The following is a 14,032-nucleotide window of genomic DNA, read 5'->3' on the forward strand; positions in this document are numbered from 1 at the left end:
ACAATAACCACAAATCAGATTCCTGTGCTTTGACTTTGATCTAGATGTACCTCTATTACTGGAACCCTTCTCCCGAGACCTGCCTCTAGCGACCAAATCTTGTCCTGAAGCTCCACCTGTCTCGTTACCTATCTGCATGTCAATTCTCTCTTTTGAAAGTAAAGAGAATTTAACATCATCGAGACATAGAGTATCTCATCCAAACAAGAAAGTCTCACGAAAATTCTTATAAGAGGGTAGTAGAGAACATAATACTAAAAGGGCTTCATCTTCCTCCTCGATTTTAACATCTATCGAGCGGAGATCCATAATAATAGAATTAAATTCATCTAAATGCGACTTAATAGAGGTACCTTCCGCCATGCGCAACATGAAGAGACGTTGCTTCAAATATAACTTGTTGGTGAGAGACTTCGTCATATAGAGAGACTCCAATTTAAGCCAAAGCCCTGCAGCGGTTTTTTCATCCAAGACCTCGCGCAATACCTTATGGGATAAACATAATTGTATTACCGTAAGAGCTTTGTCATCAATCTCCTCCTTCTGCCCCGCCGTCAATGAATCGGGCATCTTTTCTTTTCCCAACAGTGCCTTCTGCAATCCTTGCTGCGTCAATATAACACGCATCTTGACTTGCCATAATGCAAAACTGTTGGTCCTGTCAAATTTCTGAATCTCGAACTTCGTCGTCATCTTAATCCTCAAAGGGAATAGAAAGGCTCTGATACCAGTTTGTTAAAATTGGAACGACGAAAAATAGATCCAGAAAATAATTTAATGCAAGAAAAGAAAAGATAAGCGGAAAGAACACACCGATATTTACGTGGTTCGGCCAACGGCCTACGTCCACCGGCGAAGACGGAGCAAATACTTTATTAATGTCGAAAAGACGGAGTACAAGAAAATCTCTCAAAAGACCTCAAGATCAAAATAAATATAATCGACGCGCTACCGCATATAGTGCCTCCTCTAAAGCACGTCCATAAAATAGATCTCGGCTCGGCTCGGCTCACCACACGCAATATACGGCACTTTGGTTGACTTAATTAATTAGAGCACCCTGGAGTTCTTTCAGCCGAGCAACAGTAACTTGGCTAATTAATTAATGCATGGCTTCACCAAAATTAGCCCCGTACGGACCACCCAGCAACATAGATTTAATTAATGGATGGCTTCTTAATTTCGTCGCGGCGGCTTCTTGATCGTCCGGAACCAACATGCATTGCTTGGCTTAATTAGAACGTGGCATCTTAATTTGGTCGCGGCGTCATTAACTTGGCCGTAGCATGTATATATAATACATGTCTCCTAATTAGAGTATAATTCTAATTAGATTAGAATCACACTCCTAATTATAATCCATATATGTCAAATTAAATCTAAATAATATCTAATCCCAATTAGATTAGGATTTATCCTCAATTTAGATAACTACAAATCTAAACCAAATATAACAGTAGGGGTGCAGGGAGTGGGGGTTAAGGATGTAAATGGATCCGGGTTGGTGGAGCTCTGGACCCGTTCGCCCAAATAGAACGGTAAGTAAAAAAAAAAAATATATATATATATATATATATATATATATATATATTAAATAATACTCCGATCCGTTAAGTAGATAAAGCGAAAGACGGAGACATCTTTTTTTCTCTGATCCATCCTAATTCGCCATAAATTTTTTCTCATTGCAATCCGTCCCAACGAATCGATAAATAAGAGTTAAAAATAATATTAAAATTTATCCACTTCAAATTCATCTATAATAAGATAAGAAATGGTCTGGGAAGACCCCTCCTGCCCTGGATCCGCCCCGTTTGGACCCCAGTGGAGGGGAGGAAGCAGAAACGTGTAGCTTTCGTCGTAAACACGTATACGCATGGAGTATGAGTATTTGCTCCCTGCACTGGGTGTACAAGTGCATCCTATGCACCGCATCCATTGTATTTTACAATGCTAATTATATATGTACTTTACACTCTATACAAGTTTTTTCACTTTCTACCATAGTAGTTAATTCGCGAATTATTCGCGAATTTTTGGAAATCCGAATTAAACGGCCATTTTCAAATTTTTGGAAAAAATTCGGAAAAAAACGGAATTTTTTGACGAAAAATACGTGTTCGCGTATTATACGGCGGGCCGAATTATTCGGCCCAAAAAAAGGGACCAAGCCCGCAGCCTGCAACCCGCGCGCCTGCTAGCGCCGCACGCGCCTGCCCGGGCTCCCGCATGGGCTCTTGGGCCGGTTGGCCCAAAACAGTAAAATACAAAGAAAAAAAATAAAAATCTTTCCAAATACCTCGCCTAGATAAAAAAAAAAAAAATCTTTTCGAATTTTTACTTAATTAGCTTAATTTTGTAGCTATTTATTCTTATATTTTTAAAAGATATGAATATTTATGCTAATAGCATAAATCTTGAGAGAAAAAAATTTAATTTAATAGCCGAATTTTTTATCCCGAATTTTTAATTAGTAAACGTATAATATCCGTATAAATCACGTATCCGAATAATTGATAAATCCATTTTTTAGCCGTATTTTTTAACGAATTTAAAAATTTGAAGACGAATTTTATCCGAATTATACCCGTACTGAATTTTTGCCGAATCCGAATTAACTAACTATGCTTTCTACACTGTATTATTATTTTTTCAAAACCACCACTTAATTATTCTTTTTTTTTAATTTCTATACTATAAGCAATAAAAATATATTTTATATAAATTTTTTAAAAAATACTGATTAAAATTGACAAAGCAAATATTCAACTCATCTTTTGACATAAAAGATAATAATATGTATAAAAATAATTAATTATCTAAATAAAATTTGCAATAAATTTATCATGAAAATTTATTTTTCTATATTATTTTTCTAATATTTTAATCAGTGTCTTTTAATAAATTATTAATTTTTTTTATAAATTAATATATTTATTAACAGTATGATAGAGATCGATGACAAAAGTTATTTTAGAGATATTTATGAGAAAAAATTAAACAGTAAAAAATTTAAAAACTAAAATATAATGTCAAGATTAATAAAATATAATAATATAATAATATTTTTTTTAAAAAAATTAGTATAATACTAGTTACTATAATGTAACAAATAGAAATAATACTAAAGTACTGTATATTAGATTGTAAGTATGTTATTTTATGATTAAAGAAAAGACAAACTTCAAAAACCACTCCTGTAACTTCGCACTTTCTTATTTTAGTGTCCTATAGTTTAAAGTGTATCAATTTAGTACTCTACGGTTTTATTTTTCTCTTTTCGTCAGTCCCTCTGTTAACTTTTCGTTAAATCATATACAAAAAACTTCAGATACCACATCTGTAGTTTATCGAATATTTACTTTAGTACCCTTTAATTTTAACTTTATCACCGATTTAATGAAAAAATTACTAAAGGGGATAACAAAAAGAAAAAAAAATCATAGAGTATAAAAATAATATATTTTAAATAACAGAATATTAAAGTAAAAAATATTTGAAGGTTTTTCTTAAGAAATGGTTTGAGAAAATACTGTAATTAATTCTAAAGATTAAGGATCTAATTGTAAAAAAAAAAGAGAGTTGGGAAACAAAATGAAAAATCGTGGGGCATCAACGACGAATCGTGTTTCGCCATTCAACCCCACAAAACCCACACTTTTGCTTCTCCAGCGTAAAATTACCATTTTGCCCTCATCGTCCTCCTCTCCCCTCCGCCGCGAATTCGCCCAAATCCACCTCTTCGATCGGATCTCCTCGCCCTCGCCTCCGATCTCCGCCGCCTCCACCGCCTCCACCGCGGATCTACGTCTCCAATCGGTACGCGTCGATCTCCCTCTCTCCCGACCTCGATTCCGATCGGTTTTGGTGTCGAAGATGCCATGATCACGATTTCGAGGGTTTTCGTGAGATTTAGGGTTTCGAGTTGAGATCCCAAGGCGAGGCTATCAGTTTTGGGCGTAATTTGGGTTTTACTTACTGTGGAGTATGGAGTGATCGCTTAGGGTTCCTGAAACGACCACACCGCGGGGTGAATCATGGGAAGCGGCGAAGCTGATGCTCTGCCCAAGGCGCCGAAGGTATCGGCGGCGCAGGTGGTCGATCTGATCCTTTTGATTCAGCTTAAGCGTGATTGAGCTGTTGATCTCCTCATTAGAGTAGTAAAAGGAGAAATTGTTTATGCAAATTTTGGTTGTTCTTGTTCAGGAACAGCTGCTGCCGACTACTTCGGCACCGGCCACGCCAGTGTACCCTGATTGGTCCGGATTTCAGGTGGGTAAGCTTTGTCTTTAGCTGGTGAAGTGTGTAGTTCTTGAATTTCCTCTTCTCAACTTGTATAGGGTGATTACATATTTAAGTGAGGTTATGACCTTTCTAGCTTTTTGCTTTCGATAGGCGTATTCGCCGATTCCTCCGCCTGGGTTCTTTCACGCATCAAGTCCCCAGGCGCATCCTTACATGTGGGGAGCTCAGGTACTGTTTAATTTTTCGATTTCTGTCTTGAATTGTTATGTAATTTGGATTTTTCTGGTATGTCAACTTAAGTCTGGGTAAGGCCAGGTGTATTCTAGGGCGAGTGGCCTTTCCGCCGATTTTGAGTACATGGTCCGTTGGGCTTCTTTACTTCGCATGTCTATTTGAGAAGTAGAAGCCAGACATTTGGCAGAGCTTTTGGGTCCTGTGGAAGACCCAAATAAGCTTAGTGGACCAAAAGGCAGAAGCTTCGATTTAAAGTTTTCTAAATTTAGCTGCATTAGGATGTTTGGAGTACTTCAGTGAAAAAGATAGTACTTGTCCGAGCGACTTTACTCAACTGACACTTTTTTTGATAAAAAGAAGTTGGGCCAAACAAGCACCAACTTGTCATAGAGACTAAATCTTAATAGTTAGGCATACAATAATTGTCTCCTAAATTAGATTAATTAATAACATTGTACAAGGGGGGCATTTTCTTGTAACTTTATTTTGGTGGGATGTGATCGCACTATAATAGTAGATGTCTTGGCGGCTTGTTTTCACTTTACTACCCCTTTGTTGGGACTTGCAAAGTGAAGAGTTCTTTTTTTGTTTGTTTGTTTTTCGATTCTTAGAATTTTAATGCGATAGCGCACTTGAAGGTTAGATGACGGTATGAAATTGTCAAATTAGAAATAAAAGTTTCAAACTTTTTTTGTTTTTTTAAACTAGAGCTAGTTAATATTGTGATGAAATCTGAAAGAAGGAAATGGAACTTAATGTCTCTTACTACCTGATACATGTGTTATTTATGTGGTTGCAACCCTTTGCTATATACTAGACTGTCTTTCCCTCTTAAGCATTCGGATTAAACTAGGTGTTCGAGTATGGGAATATAGGGATGAACACTAAGTCAATAGGTCATTAGCAGAGGGTGTGGACCACCTGAAATTCTCCATTAGTTCTTTTATTGCAGATGTTATATTTTCCTTTTTATGTTTCAGCCCATTATGCCTTATGGGACTCCGCCAACACCATATGTCATGTATCCACCAGGAGGGTTATATGCTCATGCTTCCATGCCTCCGGTATATTCTTTTTGCAAAGGCTGAAACAGGCAGATCTTACTTTACCGTTATTGCATTTTAAAATGGGTGGCTGAACTTTAAAATTTTGATTTGTCTTCCAGTCTTCCTAAACTATCGATTATTTTTATTTAAGTATCTCTTTCCCAAAATATACTGATTCTTTTGTTTGATGGAATATTCTGTTATCTGATAAAATATTTGACAACTTTTTGGATGGAAATTGGTAAATGCTCACATAACTCTGCAGGAATTTTTGGAAATGAAAATAACTATTTAAGTTAGGTAGAGAAATCACAGAAATTTTCGTAGTTCAGGTAGATTATGAAGGAAAGTCTGCAAGTTTTACCTGTTCTTCTTAATTATGTTTATCCGAGTCCTTCATTTTGTACATATTTTCATGTCTTTGTTATTCAAAGTTTGAGCATCCTAATTTGTTTTTTCTCTATTGCAATCAAATGGTCAGGGTTCAATTCCATTCAGCCCTTATGCTATGCCTTCTCCAAATGGAAATGCTGATTGTGTTGTAAGTTACACATTCTTTACCTCAACTATTACTGCATTTAGCATCAAGAATACTGATTCCAATATATTGCATCTGTCAGGGAGCCACTGCTGGTGGGTCAGAAGTGGATGATAAGTCATCTGAAGGTAAGGAAAGAAGTCCCCTCAAAAGCTCCAAAGGAAGTTTAGGTAGCTTGAGTATGATTACGGGAAAGAACAACAATGAGATGGGTAAAACATCAGGGGCATCAGCAAATGGAGCCTTTTCTCAAAGGTTTGTAACAAGTAGGTAGTTTTTCATAACATTGGATTATTCATTTGGCCTCCTAAAGAATGCTGTTTTTGGCATTTTGCAGTGGTGAAAGTGAAACTGAAAGTTCAAGTGAAGGAAGTGATGCAAACTCTCAGAATGTGAGCTCCAGTAGTAGTCCACTTTGCATTAGTTAGACAAATGCCAGAAAGGCCTACGCTAATTTACCTTCATCATATTGTTTTCTGAACGAGCGTCTTTTGATGGTCTTGTGTTCTCTTTCCATCCATTTATACTACTTTTTTAATTCAAAGTGGTAAATTTGAGTCTTAGAGAGAGCGTCAAAGAATAAGGAAAGTATTTTTTTTATCTAGCTTTTGAAACAACTTGTCTACTCCCAGAGCAGCTATCTAAAGATAAAATAGTTATCACAATGCTTCACTCGAATCTGATACGATGTTTTATATCATCTTTACTTCTTCAGGATTCACAGGCAAAGACTAGTGGTGGACAAGAATCTTTGGGAGGTAGTCATGCTAGAACTCTCTAATTGGTCATGAATAAATATCTAAGATAAAATAAATGTAGCAAATCTCCCTGAACTGTTGTGCTTTTACAGATTGTCTTCCAAGATTTAGCAGTTCAATGAAAAAAAAAGAAAAGAAAAGAAAAGAAAAGAAAAGAAAACTGCTTAAGCAATCTTCTCATTTGGTCAACCACTTAACCCTTTTTCTGTCTATTTTTCTTAACCGCCATCAATTATGAGAAATAATTGACTTATGCCACTAACCCATATATGCAGTCAAAAGAAGAGAATTAAGGCCAAAACAAGTGAAAGTTACATCACAGTTATGTGTTTGTGGTCGTTACAGAAAATTGAGATTAGTAGGGGTAGGTCGTTTAAGTAGCTATATATATATATAGAGAGAGAGAGAGAGAGAGAGAGAGAGAGAGAGAGAGAGAGTAGGGCTACTATACTCTTATGAGTGTAGAGCTCTTCGTACTCATAAGTTGTTTTCGATGATGGAGCTTCCGAATCGATGATCCACTCCATTAAATGTGATCTAGAGTATTTGAAACTTCTAGAAAATAAATTTCTTAATTTTTCGAAATCATAATAAAGTCCATCAAGCAGGCATAAAATGAACGGTCAAAATCGAACAACATCCTAAAAATGGATGATCGGATCCTACAATTTAAAATTGGAGTTATTAATCTTTACCTAGGTAGTGAATAGAATTTTCTATCAAAAATTCAACCGATTCTGATTCTTTTACACCGTTAAACTAGCAAGTGTCCCATACCGGCCGTTAAAATTGTCAATTTTGCGAAATTTCGATCGTAAGGTAAATGATGTCAAAAAATTATAAAATTTGATTTCTAGAAGTTTTAAATGCTCTAAATAACGTTTAACGGTATGGATCGTCGATTCGGAAGTTCTATCATCGAAAACAACTTATGAGTACGAGGGCGATCGTACTCATAAGAGTATAGTAGCTGGACTCTCTCTCTCTCTCTCTCTCTTTCTATATATATATATATATAAAACTAGGCTAGAATACTATTAATAGCATCAAGCTATTGGTGCTATTAGTATTTTAGCCCTTGGATTGAAAAAGGTGTGGTTAGGATGATGTGGGCCCCCTAGGGTTGAGTGAGTGGCGGGTTGAATAATATAATCTAACGGGTAAAAATAATCACAGAATTAAATCTAACGGTAGAAAACTAGATAGCACCAAATCCTTGGTGCTATCGATAGTATCCAGCCAGACTCTCTCTCTCTCGCTATATATATATATATATAGAGTGCGGCTAGGATGCTTATGGAAGCATGGGAGGACTCCGTGTTTCCACTTTGTTTTCAATGTTCGGACTTTCGAATTGACGATCGGCTCCGTTAGACTTGATCTAGAGTATTTGAAGTATCTAGAAAATAAATTTTGCGATTTTTCGATATCTTTTGCCTAGTGATCGAAGTGACTCAAAATCAACGGCTGAAAATAAAAATCTTACAAAATATGATGATATGACATTGAAATTTTAGATCAAAGTTATTGATCTTGTTTTATATGGTATAAAGAATATTCTATCAAAATTTCATGTGATTTGGATATTTCTACACCGTTAAACTTGCAACCGGCTCACCACAGCCGTTAAAATTATTGATTTTGAGCCCCTTCGATCACTAGGCAAATGATATCGAAAAATCGCAAAATTTATTTTCTAGGTACTTCAAATACTCTAGATCAACTCTAACGGAGCCGATCGTCGATTCGAAAGTCCGAACATCGAAAACGACTTGGAAGCACGGAGGCCTCCGTGCTTCCATAAGCATACCAGCACAACTCTATATATATATATATATATATATATATATATAGCTAGACTGGTATACTATCGGTAGCACGGAGGCCTCCGTGCTACTAAGTTGTTTTCGATGATGCGGCTTCCAAATCGACGATCGGCTCCGTTAGACTTGATCTACACTATTAAAAGTATTTGAAAACTAAATTTCATAATTTTTCGACATCATTTGGCTAGTGATCAAAAGGTCTCAAAATTAACAATTTTAATGGTAGTTGTGATGCATTTGTGAATTTAACGCGTAAAACAATTCAAATCTGATAAAATTTTTATAGAAAATTCTTTTCACTATTTAGAGTAAGATCAACACTTCTGATCTTAAATTCAAGTCTTTTATCATCATTTTTTATGAGATTTTTATTTTCAACCGTTCATTTTTAGACTACTTGTTTGATATGTAAATGATGCCGAACAATTATGAAATTTAGTTTCCATACTTTCAATAGTGTATATCAAGTCTAATGGAGCCGATCGTCGATTTGGAAGCCGCATCATTGCAAACAACTTGGTAGCATGGAGGCCTACGTGCTATCGATAGTATACCAGCCTAGCTCTCTCTCTCTCTCTCTCTCTCTATATATATATATATATATATATATTGTAACTTCTGAAAAATCAGGTAACCATTTGTCATAAGTATAATAGTTTAGGGTGGTCCAAGTTGTTGAATATCTTTCCTAAGCTTGTCTTTTATGCACACAGTAGCGGAGGCCTCTCAGAGTGGCAATGTCGCACATGGTTCTCACAATGGTATAAGTCGCACGGCGTCACAATCAAAGTTGAATCCAGCGATACCTGTCATCCCTATGCCAGCAAGCGGTGCAATTGGAGGGGTTGTTGGCCCCACCACAAATTTAAATATAGGAATGGACTATTGGAGCACTCCAAGCTCATCAGCTATTCCTGCAATTCATGGCAAGGTACCTTCCACAGCAATCCCTGGAGCTTTGCTTCCAGCAGAGCAATGGGTATGGCTTCCTTCTTAGCCCCCATTCTGGAATTGCTTCTTCTTCTTCTTCTTCTTCTTCTTCTCTCTCGCTATCTCTCTCTTTCTCACCGAACCATTATGGTGGCATAGTTTTACCTGGAATTAGTTTTGGCTTGCTTCTATGCAATTTTGTTGGTTTTTGTTCAAACTTTGGTGCAAAGCGGTAATTGCCTAATTGATCTACTTTATATTTTTAGTTCTGGTTTGACTCTGTAGTAGAAACACTATGGAACAGACTAAGAACATTGTCTGGAATATCTGGACAATATATTCTTGATATAAAGTGAAAAATACTGATCATACTAGATCTGGTTTCATGTAAGTGAGAAAATTAGAGGGAAATATAGAAGAGGAAAAGGGAAAAAAGAAGAGGATGAGCATACTAGTTATTGCAGGGAGATTTTTTGGCTGGACACTTCAATATGTTCCGGAGCATCCAAGTCTATCTAATTTTGATGTCGAAAATCAGAATGCATGGCTTATACTTTTGGTATGTGCATTACTAGACAAAGCTTCTAAGGTCCTAAACAGTTTTACCAGCAATTTTTATGTAAATCAGGATGAAAGAGAATTAAAAAAGCAGAGACGCAAGCAGTCTAACAGGGAATCTGCACGGAGATCTAGGTTGCGCAAGCAGGTGATAACTCGCAATTAGTTTCTGAGTTCTCTTTGCCCACTGGTGATTTTGCAGAATTTCTGCTTGATTAGGCTCTTTGAAGCAGCACCAGTAGTTTTTTCATTAAAGCCTCTTCAGCAGCTTCTGCTGCAGCATGAATAGAAGCTTCAAAATTAAGCTCCTGCTTTCGAGACCCAAAAGCTCGTAACTTTCCACACCAGAAAAAACTCTAGGCTTTTTGGAAGCCAAGCTTCTGGGTCTCTAAGCTGTTTCTTCCTAGTATAGAAAAGTTGCTCTAGAGGCAAGGCCTGATCGGCGCTTAGGTACTTCTAGTTAATTTCCAACTGTTAAGGACTTGAACTAATTACTGGTTGTTTTATTTTCTTCAGGCTGAATGTGAAGAGCTTGGTCAACGAGCCGAGTCTTTAAAGGAGGAAAATGCTTCACTTAGAGCAGAAGTAAACCGGCTCAGGAAGGAGTACGAGGATCTTCTTTCCCAGAACGCCTCTCTTAAGGTGGTGAACATTAATTTAGAGCTGTGTTGTTAGAACCAAACTGAACATCAAATCATGGAGATGAATATCTAAGGATCAACCATTGTAACCATTGATTCAATGGTTGAATCAACTGTTTTTATATAAATCAAAATATGGTTCTCATGTCTTAGATCGTGTAGGTAAATGTTTTACTATTAGGGAAAGGAAGATATAAATATATGATTGATTGTACATTTAGGCCTTGTTTGGAATGCATTGAACATCTGCTTTACTCCAAAAGCATGTAGTATTTGGTAGATGAAGAATGTGATCAAATGTCTTGAATGGATATCATATTCGGCTTTCAAGTCATTTTTTCGGAATAACATAAATCACCTCCCAGGTGAAATATGCTATCCTACCAATCATGGATGTTAGGACATTTGAAGGAGCAAAACTCAAACTCCTAGCTTCTAATCACACAAGGAAATCTTCATACTGAATAAATTATCTTTGAATATCTTATTCTGACATCCAAACATGATCTTAAAGTGGATTGAATAGTGAAGAACAAATGAATGAACTTTAGTTATAACTCTACACTTTCAATATTTTAAAAGCATAAATAAATAATGAAATAATACAAAGTTTGTAAAGAAAACCAGTTCAACCATGCTGGTTTTCACGGCTCACTTAGAAACTCTCTGTTCGATAGTGGCTTGCGTAGTTTTTTTCCCCTAATTTGTTTTTTTATTCAACCAGACCAAGTTCACACAGGGATTGCGGTTTGAATGGTTCGACCAGCAGTTCGGTTCAGTTTGGTTCTGATAACTTTTTTGGGTTTGTAGATGATGATATATTTCATGAAACATATAATTGGTTTTCGACTTTGCAGGAAAAACTTGGTCAGTTGCAGCAAAAAGCTGATGACCCAAGGCTTGACAAAAAGGATCAAAATTACAGCGATGGAAATGAGAAAAACCACACAGATTTTAATGCTAAACCGAACGAAGGGAATCAAACATAGTGTGCTCTCCCCAGTTGTAACATGATAATTAGCATTTTATTTGTTGCAGTTGATTGGTACCAGGTAGATTTGATGCCAGCACTGACCTTCCTAGGGCTGTTTCCTGCTATAATATTTGTCTTGACTTATCTTTTGACAGTCAAGATTAAGCAGGAAATGTAGAGTTGTGAGCGGATACCCAGTCTTAACTTTCTTGTTTAGTTATTACTAATGAACATCTTCGTCCCACTTTGTTTTTTTTTAACAGTTGGTGCTTTGTATACTTGGACAGGCTTGTAATTGGTAATGTAATAATTGTGATTTTCAGTATTGATGGTAGTGATATATTGTGCTTGCTTTACTTGATACAAAGATATAGTTGGTATGACAACCTTTTTTGTTTTTGTTTAAATCATTGTAAGTGAACTTTGAATATACAGCTGAAATACTTAATGAAGATCCTAAATATGCATCATCTATCTTTATAACTTGCTGCAAATACCACTTTTTGTTCATCTATATCTAGATGTGCTTGATATTGAGTTTTCTTCCTAACTAAAAGAGTTTTTTGGGGAAAATAACTTGCCTGTTTTCAAATGATATAAATGATTGGCTTTAATAATTTGCTTTTCTCAATGTTTATCAACTGATCTCTTATTTCTTTATTTACTATGAATTTGGTTGAGTCTCAGACAGGTGTTTACGGGGGGAGCAGTTTCCTTGGAGATATTGGCATGTGTAGTTTCGTGGTAGACACTTCACTTCCCAGGTACAAGCATTCTCAGACTTCTGTTTTATATGCAAAAATATAATGCATAGATTTTTGAAAGCTCATGCATATGTGGAAGATTGACTCCAGAAATTATTGTGTTAGTTGTGCAAAGTTTAACTCACTCAGCTTATATGTAGAAAGAGATGTGCAAGGCAAGAATGCCTACCACGAAGTTTTTTGAAAGGATCTGAGTCAGAAACTGTTTTAGTTAATGAAGATTTGAATTCTTGAGATTTATTATGCATGAATTGGATGTACCTTGCTGCCAAATTTTGTAAATAATGATACTATGCCTGATTTAGACCTAGTGGGAAAGTCGGCGAGGTTGGCGGCCGAACCCACTGGAAACTTTGTTGTAGTTCTCACCCCACTATTTCCACAGAGCCAGGACTGAGTGAGCCGGCTGACGATCGCGGTAAAGGTATCACGCCATAGACAGACCACCCGAGCGGGTTCTATTTTGTGTAGTTGCACACCCTTTTATATATATATATATATATATATATCATCTTTTGTATTTTGATGATTAGAGTTATATGAATGATGCAAATATATTAAAGATGTTAAATGTAAAGGCCTATTTTGGGGAATATGTGATGTAAAAGAAATGATGAAAAGTAAATGTAACATGTGGTTGAATGCATGTATGTGGTTAAAAGTTAATCATTGTACTTGTATATGGTTTAGTTTAGTACTTTCACTTTTGGTTATTGCTTGCCCTCGTGCAAGCCAAGTATATTTATGTTTCCGCTAGTGCAAAAATATCTACTTGATTTGTACTTATGTTGAGCCTTGGGCGAATAGGGGAGGTGCTGTCCGTTCGGCGTTTGTTCGACGTGCCCAAACCAACCAAATAAGACCGGTCTTGGGGCGTGACAGATATAATGGTATCAGAGCCTAAAAGTGAAAGTATAGAATGGATCTAGAGACCCTAAGAAATGGAAAACCTTAAGGATCCAGGAAACGTGAGTGACGTGGGATCAAAATATAGCGAAAGCTTGTGATTGGGTTAATGTTAGTAAGTCTCTAATGTGGTTAGGGACTAATTCAAGTTGATATTTGTTTTCTATTCCTTATGTTGTGATCGTCGGCCGACGACATAATACTTTGGAAAGAAAATAAATACACTTGTTTGGTTTCGCTGGATTGGGTATGTTCGAGTATGTTGGTTGAGTAACTAATGTGAATTGCTTTATTTCAGGAAGCAATGCCTCGTGGACAACCTTGAATGAGGTCTACGCCTGAGGAATCGAGTGTTGCTCCTACGCAACCCGGTCCTATGCAATCTGGAGCAAGTGGCGACGGGGAGCTTCGGGAGCAAATGGCCGCGCTTATTAGTGTAGTGCGACAGCAAGTGGAGTCCGTTCAGCGTCAAGGGGAGCAAATCCAAAGGCTCCACGGCAGCAGGCGGCGGCGGCTCAAGTGGGGGCCGAGCATCCTGCGCCCCCTGCAGTGGTGTCAAGTGCGGCCGAAGGAGTGGCGGTGGCGGCGGGGCCAGTCGCGGCTGTGCCAGTCA

General features: G+C 36.9%; 1 protein-coding gene across 6 annotated transcripts; it reads left to right on the top strand.

The window, feature by feature from the left end:
• LOC109707593 (bZIP transcription factor 16-like) lies at positions 3,720-12,116 on the top strand. 6 transcript variants are annotated; one of them, XM_020228979.1, is made up of 13 exons: positions 3,720-3,819; positions 3,917-4,094; positions 4,207-4,272; positions 4,396-4,473; positions 5,460-5,543; positions 6,007-6,066; positions 6,146-6,318; positions 6,401-6,455; positions 6,779-6,821; positions 9,361-9,626; positions 10,206-10,283; positions 10,652-10,777; positions 11,634-12,116. In XM_020228979.1, exons 2-13 carry the CDS (start codon positions 4,038-4,040, stop codon positions 11,763-11,765), a joined length of 1,218 nt encoding a protein of 405 aa, XP_020084568.1. In that variant the 5' UTR covers positions 3,720-3,819; positions 3,917-4,037; the 3' UTR covers positions 11,766-12,116. The 6 variants fall into 6 exon arrangements, 5 of the variants coding, with proteins under 5 accessions (XP_020084568.1, XP_020084569.1, XP_020084573.1 ...); XM_020228980.1 differs by having other exon boundaries at positions 4,005-4,094; XR_002215543.1 differs by lacking the exon at positions 11,634-12,116 and adding an exon at positions 10,042-10,136 and having other exon boundaries at positions 3,726-4,094.

This window comes from Ananas comosus, linkage group 3, assembly GCF_001540865.1.
Source record: "Ananas comosus cultivar F153 linkage group 3, ASM154086v1, whole genome shotgun sequence".
NCBI classification, from domain to species: domain Eukaryota; kingdom Viridiplantae; phylum Streptophyta; class Magnoliopsida; order Poales; family Bromeliaceae; genus Ananas; species Ananas comosus.